The sequence below is a fragment of the Piliocolobus tephrosceles genome, chromosome 3 (genome assembly GCF_002776525.5).
Source record: "Piliocolobus tephrosceles isolate RC106 chromosome 3, ASM277652v3, whole genome shotgun sequence".
NCBI classification, from domain to species: Eukaryota; Metazoa; Chordata; class Mammalia; order Primates; family Cercopithecidae; genus Piliocolobus; species Piliocolobus tephrosceles.
The window spans coordinates 6,686,267-6,696,927 of NC_045436.1; the positions used below are offsets into that span (position 1 = coordinate 6,686,267).

The 10,661-nt window shown below is 47.7% G+C and overlaps 2 protein-coding genes across 2 annotated transcripts in view; one reads left to right on the top strand and one right to left on the bottom strand.

The window, feature by feature from the left end:
• The window catches only part of WWC2 (WW and C2 domain containing 2), a 209,906-nt gene extending 201,199 nt beyond the window's left edge, over positions 1–8,707 (bottom strand). Inside the window, exon 1 of the mRNA XM_023221024.3 lies at positions 8,232–8,707. Coding sequence (XP_023076792.1) covers positions 8,232–8,362 — 131 coding nt within the window. The 5' untranslated portion in view covers positions 8,363–8,707. The remainder of the gene's footprint in view (positions 1–8,231) is intronic.
• LOC111548509 (putative uncharacterized protein WWC2-AS2) lies at positions 8,361–10,296 on the top strand. Its single transcript, XM_023221032.2, has 2 exons — positions 8,361–8,567; positions 9,059–10,296. The coding sequence occupies exons 1-2, from the start codon at positions 8,361–8,363 to the stop codon at positions 9,833–9,835; spliced, it is 984 nt and encodes a 327-aa protein (XP_023076800.2). The 3' UTR covers positions 9,836–10,296.
• Positions 10,297–10,661: the final 365 nt, after the last annotated feature.

Below are 10,661 nucleotides of genomic sequence, written 5' to 3' on the forward strand. Positions count from 1 at the left end.
CCCTTTACATGTCAAATAATTTTGAATAAGCTGATGTATATACACTGCACATATGATTCATTATGTGACTCATACCAATGCTTCATAAAACATATCACATTTGAAATAAAGAAAAAAATTAATACATACTTTGCCAATATATTGCTTTTAATTCCTTCAACTGTTTTCCCTCTGAGTGTTTAGGAAGAAAGTACCCTTAGGCTGAATTATAGGAATATAGAGGAAATTTAACAAAGAACACTCAAAATTTTCTTTCACTTTTTAAATGATGATTATGCACACTAGATTGCAGGCAAGCTGAGCTAGGACTAAATCTTATCCATCTTTATCTCCCAGAGTCCAGGGCACCTGGCTGGTTGATACAATAAATACTGTTAATTAATGTATATCTACAATGTCAGTATTAAATAATCACTCAAAGCAATCAGATAGGGGGAAAGGGAAGAGCAATGTGAGACCACACAAAACTTCTAATTTCTCTTACCTAACTTTCTATTGATCAAGAGTGAGAGTACACAAACAAAAAGGTGGGGGAGAATAGCAATGGCTATAAAAGGCTAGCATAAAGGGGGAAGGTTGGGGTCAAATTCAGCCTATCAAAACACTATGAAGAGGGAAATGTAAATCAACACCACAGTAAGATCCTGCCTCACACCCACTAGAATAACTTTTTTTAAAAAAGAAAGAAGTGAGGCGAGGCGTGGTGGCTCACACCTGTAATCCTAGCACTTTGGGAGGCCAAGGTAGGCAGATCACTTGAGGTCAAAAGTTCAAGACCAGCCCAGCCTCATCTCTACTAAAAGTACAAAAATTACCCAGGTATGGTGGCTTGCGCCTATAATCCCAGCTACTCAGGAGGCTGGGGTGGGAGGATCTGTTGAACCCTGGCGGTGGAGGCTGCAGTGAGCCAAGATCACCACTGCACTCCAGCCTGGGCAAGAGAGACTGCTCGAAGAAATAAAAGAAAAAAAGAAAAGAGAAGAGAATAGAGAGACAGAAAGGAAGAGAAGGAGAGCAGGAGAGAAAAAGAGAAAGAGAGAGAAGTGTTGGTGAGGATGTGGAGGAATTTGCACACTCATACCCTGCTGGTGGGAATGTAAAATGGTGGAAAACAGTCTAGCAGTCCCCTCAAAAAGTTAAACATAAAACTGCCATATGACCCAGCAACTGCACTTCTAGATATGTATATACTGAAGAGAACTGAAGACACACATTCATACAAAAATGGTACAGGGATGTTCATAGCAGGATCATTCATAACAGCCAAAGAGCAGAAACAACCCAAATGCACATCAGCTAATGAAAGTACAAAATATGGTATATCCACACAACTGAATATTATTAAGTCATGAAAAAGGATACAGTAGCACAATAAATGCTATAACATGAACCTTGAAAGAATTAAACTAAAAAAAAAAGAAGCCAGATACAAAGGGATACAAATTTTATTATTCCATTTATATAAAATGTCCAGAATAGGCAAATCCAGAGACACAAGGTAGATCAGTTGTTGCAAAAGGCTGTAGAGATGGGAGATGAATGAGAAGTGAGTTCTTAACAGGTAAGGGGTGGTTTGTTTTGGGACTGATTAAAATGTTCAGGAATTATACACTGTTTATGGTTTCATAACAATGAATATACTAAAAACTACTCAGGTGTAGTCTTCAAAATGGTTAAAATGATTAATTTTATGCTGAGGAATTTTTTTTATCTAATAAAAATAAAATAATTGGGAAAAATCACTGAAGACACTGAAAACACTGTGAACCTATATTTTGAGAGCTCATTTGTAACTCACAACTTACATACACACCGTGCCTTTAAAAATCCCTTTCCTCAGCCAGGCGCGGTGGCTCACGCCTGTAATCCCAGCATTTTGGGAGGCTGAGGTGGGCAGATCACCTGAGGTCAGGAGTTCAAGACCAGCCTGGCCAACATGGTGAAACCCTGTCTCTATTAAAAACACAAAAACTAGCTGGGGGTGGTGGCAAGAGCCTATAATCCCAGCTACTAGGGAGGCTGAGGCAGGAGAATTGCTTGAACCCAGGAGGCGGAGATTGCAGTGAGCCGAAATCACGCCACTGCACTCCAGCCTAGGCAATAAGAGTAAAACTCCTGTCTAAAAAAAAAAAAAAAAAGAAATCCCTTTCCTCTTCTACATTATTCTATGGTCACTTTTTTCAGTAACAGGAGTTTCAGAAATGTATGAAGAAACAAGTCCAAAATTCTAACACAAGATCAGTTCAACCAATTTCAATCAAGTTCATAGGAACCAGGGCATATACACAAACTCAAGCCCTATCATAAGGAATTCACAGTGTATCAGGGCTAACACTGTTTCCTGCTAATTCCTACATCAGCAAGAAGAAGCGGGCCATGCCCCTCCAAAAGGATAACCTCATTTTCCTATAGACAATTACTGAAAATAAGTAAGCAAGAGCCATTTACAAGGCAATGCAGGGCCCAGCAGTGTGGACCAGCAGACAACTTCCATGCTTTTCCTGGTGTACCTGGGCTTCCTCTGGCTAAATTTAAATACCAACTTGCTTGAAGGCCATATATCACAATGGCTGACTACGTAGATGAAGCTTAGGGATTTGCAGCTGAAAACAAATAACATATTTAAAGATAATAGTATGCCAGCACTTTGGAAAGCTGAGGCGTGCAGGTAACTTGAGGTCAGGAGTTCGACACCAGCCAGGCCAACATGGTAACATCACATCTCTACTAAAAAGACAAAAATTAGCTGGGTGCAGGGTGGCTTGCACCTGTAATCCCAGCTACTCGGGAGGCTGAAGCAGAAGCATCACTTGAACTCAGGAGGCACAGGCTGCAGTGAGCTGAGATCATGCCATTGCACTCTAGCCTAGGTAACAGAGCGAACTCTGTCTCAAAAAATAAATAAAATATTTATTTTATTTAAAAAGCAATTACTGTCCTGAGTCTTCCAACAAAATTACACTGCAAGCTATGGATTATTAATGTCACTGGAGAACTCTCAGTCCTTCAAATATACTAAGCAACTATAGTACTGTTCATTCCAGCAAGCACTATACCAAACTGTGTTAAAAAGAATATTTCTTTTGGAATTTTTGGAAGACAGCACAGTTTAAATTAGCGCTTCCTAGAGTGATTTTTTTAATCCTCTTTTAACAACCTCTCCACACTTCAAATACTATAATCACTCAAATAATTCACAGGAACCACCTGGCACCCAGACTCAGAGCCTGCTGGAGAGGAACAATTCCAGCAGTCTGACAATGGCAGTTGTGATTAAGACTATCAAGGTTCATTTTGTTTTTTTTGCTCTTATGAGTAATTCTCATATTTATACTATTACTCAAAATGTAGCAGCTCAATTCTCTCATTATTTTAAATCTACCTAGAAGGTCAGTTGTCTCTGTTGGTGGTTATGGGTTTATTTTTTGAAAGCCCAACAGTAAGAAACTGGAAATAAGAGAGTAGCTCAACTAATATTCTTTCATTAATTCAACAAACTGTCTTCATTAATTAAATTAACCAACATTTATTTAACATCTACCATGTATAAAGAATTCAAAAAGCAGTAATATGCAAACAGGGACTTGAGGAGTTTACACTCTAGCAGTGGGTTGATAGAAACTACTTAGTTTGCCAGCCTGGCCAACATGGTAAAACTCCACCTCTACTAAAAAAAAATACGAAAAATTAGCTGGGCATGGTGGCGGGTGCCTGTAATCCCAGCCACTCGGGAGGCTGAGGCAGGAGAATCACTTCAACCCAGGAGGCAGAGCTTGCAGAGAGCCAACATCGTGCCACTGCACTCCAGCCTGGGTGACAATGAGATACTCTGTCTCAGAAAAAAAAAAAAAAGAGAGAAAGGAAATTACTTAGACTTTGAAAGAAAGACAAGGCCAGGCTGGGCGCAGTGACTCACAGCTGTAATCCCAGCACTTTGGCAGGCCAAGGCGGGTGGATCACAAGGTCAGGAGATGGAAACCATCCTGGCCAACATGGTGAAACCCTGCCTCTACCAAAAATACAAAAAAATTAGCTGGGTATGGTGGTGAGTGCCTGTAATCCCAGCTACTTGGGAGGCTGAGGCACGAGAATCACTTGAACCCAGGAGGTGGAGGTCACAGTGACCCGAGATCGCGCCACTGCACAAAAAAAAAAAAAAAAGAAAAAGAAAATAAAGAGAAAGACAAGGCCGGATGTAGTGGCTCATGCCTGTAATTCCTGCACTTTGGGAGGCCGAGGCGGGCAGATCACCTGAGGTCAGGAGTTCGAGACCAGCCTGGCCAACATGGTGAAATCCCATTTCTACTAAAAATACAAAAAATTATCCAAGCGTGGTGGTGGGCGCCTGTAATCCCAGCTACTCAGGAGGCTGAGAAGGGGAATCGCTTGAACCCGGGAGCTGCAGTAAGCTGAGATCTCGCCACTGCTCTCCAACTTGGACAACAAGAGCGAAACTGTCTCAAAAAAAAAAAAAAGAAAAATACAGAGTTCCTCAGATCCTAATCATATGCCTCAAACGGGTGTGGAGAGCCAAAAGTTAACTGTGATTTCAATGATATACCCAGCTGGCACCCCCTTCCTCCCTTCTCATCCTCCCACCCCCCAAGATTATTTCTATTCAATTAGAAGGTACAGGTTGCTCAACATCTGACCCTAGCCATAAGCCACAGATGAGTATCTAATGGAAAGTCACTTTGTATGGTGTGAAATCTTTCAGTTCAACTAGACAAAGTCATGTATCTCTGGGTAACATTCAATCCAAGGACAGAAGATGAGCAAAATTCTACTGGGAGTTGGTAAAGCCAACTCACCCTATCTCTGAGGCCTGCCCACTTTAGCTCCCTACTCCTCCAAAAGGCAATGAAGCCAATCCATACCACCTTTTTCTCCTTTGTTGAATGTAATTAAAAAAAAAAAAAAAAAAAAAAGCACCAGGCCATTTGGCCAAGACCTATGGCCTACCATAAACACCAACTGGTATGGTCAAAAGTTGTCCATGGTGAGCAAAAAAAAGAGGAGGTAAAAATACAAAATAACACTCAGGGAGTGGGCCCATGCAGGCAGGGTAGGGGGACAAGGAATTCATCACAAACAGGGAGATTTCCCCAGGATCAGCCTAGTCAATCAGCCTGAAAAATAAACAGTGGCAAAAAGGTTCTGCCCCTCTGTGCACTCCACCCAAAGAGCCCTGAACATGCCCAAGTGTCAAGACAATTTAAAGGAATGATTAAGGACACACGCTGTAGAGTCAAGCTGTCTGGCTTTAAATCCTAGTTCCACACTTAACAAGGGTGACTTCTCTGTGACTCAATTTCCTCATCTGTAACTGGAAGATGACAATAGTACCTACCTCATAGAACCAATGGGAGAATGAAATGAGATCACAGTTAAAGAGCTTAGCAGAGTGGCTAGCACACAATACACACTGAGTAAATACTGTCCATGCTAATATTTCTACTATTTCCAGGGTCACTCAGTTCCTAAACTAGAATGTCAACACTACACTAATACAATTAGGCTGGGCCCTAATGGTGAGCCCACAAACACCCCTACGAAGAAGATGATATTATCCTCATTTTAGAGCTGAAAAATGGACGTTTAGAGGGATTCAGAAACGCACGTAAACTTAGTCAGTAAGAGTAAGAGGTGGAGCAATAAAAGCTTTGATCACATCCCAGCAAAGTTTGCATGATGTCATTTACCTCCAAAAGCTTAAAAGCATTTTAGAATAATGCTTCAGCATTCTGGCATGACTACTTGTTGAATGAAATTATGTTCTTATAAAATCCCCTAGCCTCCCCTACTAAATCAGCATAATTATCTGTATAATCAGAAATATTCGAAAAATTCTGATAGACTATCAAAAACACAAAATTCTTTGCCTTAACAGAATAACATTTAAAATACGCAAGGTAAATCATCGTGACCATTCTAATTAAATGGCTTAAATAGTTCAAAAGTCCTGCAGACCCACAGTATATCAAGTTGTTTTTCTTTCAGGATTTGTAAGTTGATGCTGCAGAAGAATCCACACACTTCTATTGGCCTGTGTAACATCTCTCTTTCCATATGCTTGGTAAGTGCGCAACAAAACTGATTAGAGTTAATAGTTACTCCAAATATACGTTCCCATCATCTCTTACTCTATTTAGTAAGATTTAGTCACTTAATTGCCCTGAAAAAAAAATAATTAAATTTAAACTGAGTATATAATGGTGACTCTGATCTCACAGAATATCTTTTAAAACTCTAATACTGAGATCCAGAAATATTTGTAAGTCGTCAAATGTATCTCTCTAAATATTTAAGACCTAACAGCTGCAAGGAAAATTGGAAAAATAAAAAGCTATCTTAGTCAAAACTATTTGTCCCCGTCCAATGAATTGTTTACCCAGTTTCCTGAAAATAGTTCATAATAATTACTAATCCATTAAGAGTTTAAAATAAAGAACATGCTTGACTTGTGAAAAAAGTAGTGATATGGATACGCCAAGTCATATAATTTCACTCCACTTTCTATTTACTTTATCCAGGCATTACATATTCTTGCAATCCTTTCTGGTAAACACAAATGAGATAATATAGTAAAACATGTAAACTGAAGGAGAAGAAAACCTAGAATGCCTAAATATTTCAAGCATTTATTGCTATTTCAATAACCTGAAACTCCAAGTATCAGAAAGCAGAAAGAATTACCACACAACTGTCAAAGTCAAATATTTATACAGGTGTCTTAAAAGCCGCAGTTGGGTGCACACCATCAGCACTGACATTTACTATCTGTTAAGTAGTTTCAAAGTGCAATGGCATAAGTCAAATCACTGGCTTGGAGCGTGAAGTTTACGACAACAACTGGCATGTCTGTAAAGACTGTGAAGGTGTGATGCCCACTGTGAAGGTGTGATGCCCACTGTGAAGGTGTGATGCCTGTCACAATTTTCATCAGGCCAGCAACAGGCAGCCAGGCTGCGGCAAGACCGAACCTCAGCACAGGTGCCTTTTCTCATTTCAGGAGGGAACCTGAGCCCATAGCTTCATGGATAATTGAACAAGGATTGTTCCATAAATTTATAATGTTATTTATGACTTTCTTGTAATTGCTTTTTAGTAGCTTTCAAAAACAACATTTTTAGGGCAAAAGTAACTGAGAATATAAAGTAGTTAGGTATTTCAGCTTCAAATTGAGAAAACGGAAAACGTTAAATAGAAGCACCTAAAAAGGTTATAAAGCCCAAAGACCACATTCAATAAAAAGTTACAATTTTCAGAAATGACAAAAGTCCAAACGTCGAAGTTACCCCTGGTGATACGTTATTTAAATTTACAATTAGGAATATCCCCTTAATGGATAATTTACAAATGTATAATTAGGAATGCCTCCTATTATTCTTACAATAATTCTAAGAAATTTTAAGGGTAAAAAGAAATATGGGATACAGAAACATTTGTGAACTTTCAGTTCCTGAACTAATTTAAAAAACAAAAAACAAACCGGGGGAAGCTTAAGTCAGAGTTCCTCAATACCCAACGTTCATTTCACTACATCCCCCTTCCAAACAGAATATGCCTGTTCACGATCTGGGAGTCGGTTCAAGTTTTCAGGTGAAGGCTAACGCCAGACAGTGAAACCCCCAAACGCGCGTTTCTAAACTCTGAGGGGCAAAGCCAGCCACACCCACTAGCAGGGCCCGGCGTGGGGCGGGAGCCCCTTCCCAGCTCGGGACCTCCGGCCAGGCTGGGCGCCCCCGCCAAGAGCTCGCAGTCCAGGCTCGGGCGCCAAGGACGGCCTGAGGGATGCCACAGGTGGCCCGGAGGGCTCGTTTCCCACCTGGCACTGAGGCCCTAGCCCACCCCCGCCGCCCAGAGGCCGAAGGTGCCCTGCAGCCTCCACGTGGGCACCTCGAAGCCTAGGAAAGTTCCTAACAGGGCTCAGGTGGCCCCTCGGGTCCGTTAGCCTGGCGTGCGGCGTCGGCCCGGGACAGCGACTCCAGCCTTGCCTCGGGGCGGGGCGTGTCGCAGGGTCCCCGAGGGGCGTCGGGAAGCCGGTGGGCGGAAGGGCCCGGGCCCGGGCGGCTCCTCGGCCCCGCTGGGGCAGCCAGCCCCACACCCGTCCCGGGACTTCTCCGGGCACCACCGCGGGCCGGCGCCGCCCCCGCCCCCCGCGCGGCCGGGTCTCCGGGACAACAGCCGCCGCGTCCGAACGGGCCCGCGCCCCCGCGGCCGGCGCCCACCTGTCCCGGGGGTCGATCCAGCTGGTCCTCCTGGTGTTGTGGTCGATGTAGAAGACCTTGCCGTCGTAGTCCCTGGCCTCCTCCCAGCCCCGGGGCAGCGGCAGCTGACCGCTCCCGGCCCTCCTAGGCATGGTCGGCGGCCTCACCGGCGAACGGCGCCTCCATAGGGACCGGGCGCGGGACGCGGCGGGAACGCGGCTGCCCGGCCCGGCCGCCAACCCGCGACGCGGGCGCCGGCGAGGGGCTGAGGGGCGCGGGGCGCGGCGGAACCAGGCGCGGAGGTGCCTCAGGAAACGCTGTTCGCGGCCGCGCTGGGGATCAGTCCACCATGTCTGCGTCGGAGCCGGCGAGCGAACCCTCCTCCCCCTCGCCGCCGCTGCCTCCGCCTCTTCCTCCTCCTCCGCCCCGTCCCCCTGTGGCCGCCGAGGGTCGCGGCGCCCAGGCTGCCGGAGCCGCCGCCGTCTGGGCTCCGATCCGGGAAGCTGCGGCGCGGCCTCGGCAGCGGCGGGCCCCTCATTTGCATGCGATTAGCATGCGCCCGCCCGCCTCATCTGCATACGCATTCCTCCCGCCGCATTCCTGAGCTTAACCCTGCCGCTGCCGGCGCCGCCGCACCAGCTCGGGTGCACTGCCCCAGCGGGGCCGCGGCTCCAGGTGGGAGGGAGGCGGGCGAAGAAATGTGCGGCCTGCTCTCTCCCCTTGACCCCAGATAGCTCCCCTGGGCCAAACGCCTAGAGGTTTTAGTGTTTCTGGACTGGGAAGATTGCAAAAAAGTCTCTGCAACCTTCTCAACTTTCGTCTTTTAGGGAAACCACAAAACTTTCTAGAGGAAAGGGTTGGGGGGGAGCTCTCCTCGGGAGAAAAAACCTCAACAAGCGGAGAGGACACAAAGGCTCCCCACGCGGTGCCCTGAGCCCCTCCGGCACCCCAAGGGCGGTCCGGGGTGGTGGGAAAACGCCAAGCCCCGGGAGCGTGTCCGTGGGTCCGGGACGGCGGGGCCTCCGCAGGGCGCCTGGCCCGTGGTGACCTCGGCGGAGACCGCGGGCCGCGCGGCGGAAAGCGGAGGAACTCCCGTCCGGCCCCGGAGTCGCCCGCGCCGCGCCCGGAGCCACCCGCCGCCCCTTCGCGTCCGGGCGCTCCAGGCGCGGGGCCCCGGAGACTCCCGGTCCCTGGCCTCCCCCACTGGGTTCGGGGCAGTTGGCCGTGGACGCGCCCCGAGTCCAGTCCCTTCCGTCCAGCCGCCCGCCCCAGGATGTCCCCCCACCGCAGCCCCGCCGTGGCCAGGAGGTGTGGGCGGCCACGCCGGAGGGACCCACGGCGGCGGCGGACGTCAGCCCTTCGTAGGCCCTGACCTGGCCCGGGTGGGCCGGGACGTTCCCTGTTGCACAGGCATTTATTTATTCAGCAGCTACTACGTGCTGGCCGGCACTGCCAAGAGACCGGACGCCTGCCCCAGGCGCGACAATGCCGGGAGCAGCGCTAGCGGGGCCTGGACGCCCAGCTTCAGGGTCCCCAGCCCCTCAGTCTGCGGGGCGCCTCCCAGGCCCCGGACTCCTGTCCAGCCGGGTCTACACCACCGTTCCCCGTCATCTTCTTCTGGGTAACCGAGCAGCTTCTTTTAAAATAGCAACACCGAGGAAGGCCCCGAAGCCCAGTCTTGCACCTCGTGGTGTGAAGTCGTTTAATCCTGCCCGCTAATGCGAAAGGACTTTCCACCGTGTGCAGGACTCGGCGCTGGGCAGGGGCTCTCGCAGGGTTTGAACCGACCTCCGCCTCCCCTGCGGGTTCACAGGCCGGCGAGGGAGTCGCGGGAAGGAGATGCGCTACTGTGCGAGGCTGGCCTGAGCGACTTGGGCAGTAGCTGTCCAGGGCTGGGGACGGCTTTCTGCTCCCCAGGCCGTTCCGTCGGGGTATCTGCGGCCAGTCTCGAAGGTGAAGAGGCTCAGGGTTGAAACAGACTTCACAGGAGGGGTCCTAGAAGGGGAAAGGGGTGGTATTTGCCCTTAGAGCAGTCTGGGCGTGAAGCGGAACCTTTAAACCACCAGAAACTCTGGAGAGCTTGGAGCACCTGGGAAGGAGCAACCAGAGCGGGCCGGAGTTAGGGAAGGAAGGCATCACGGCGAATTCGCCCGCTTTGACCGCCTTTAGGGCGGCCGCTTGTGCAGCCAGCCTTCTGGAAGGTAGGCTTTGCGCTTGGTGAAGAGAAGCCCCCTCCTCCGGATCTGTGTTCCGCCCCAGTCCATTAATAAGGAGGTGATCACACAAGTCAAGCTTCTCTAGCTCCCGGTGGAATGAGATGCCCTTATGGGGTCTTAAGGTTGAATGTTTGAATACCATAAAAAAGATGGGACCTGCCTACAATTAATCTCTCACACTACTGAGTGAATGTGCATTGCTGTGGACTTCTCTAAATTGGTCCAAATGCATAGC

Coding starts and splice junctions, on each gene's coding strand:
- LOC111548509 (XM_023221032.2), top strand. CDS start 8,361: ATGGTCGGCGGCCTCACCGGCGAACGGCGCCTCCATAGGGACCGGGCG. Junction 8,568..9,058: donor GATCAGTCCACCATGTCTGC/GTCGGAGCCGGC, acceptor AAAACTTTCTAG/AGGAAAGGGTTGGGGGGGAG.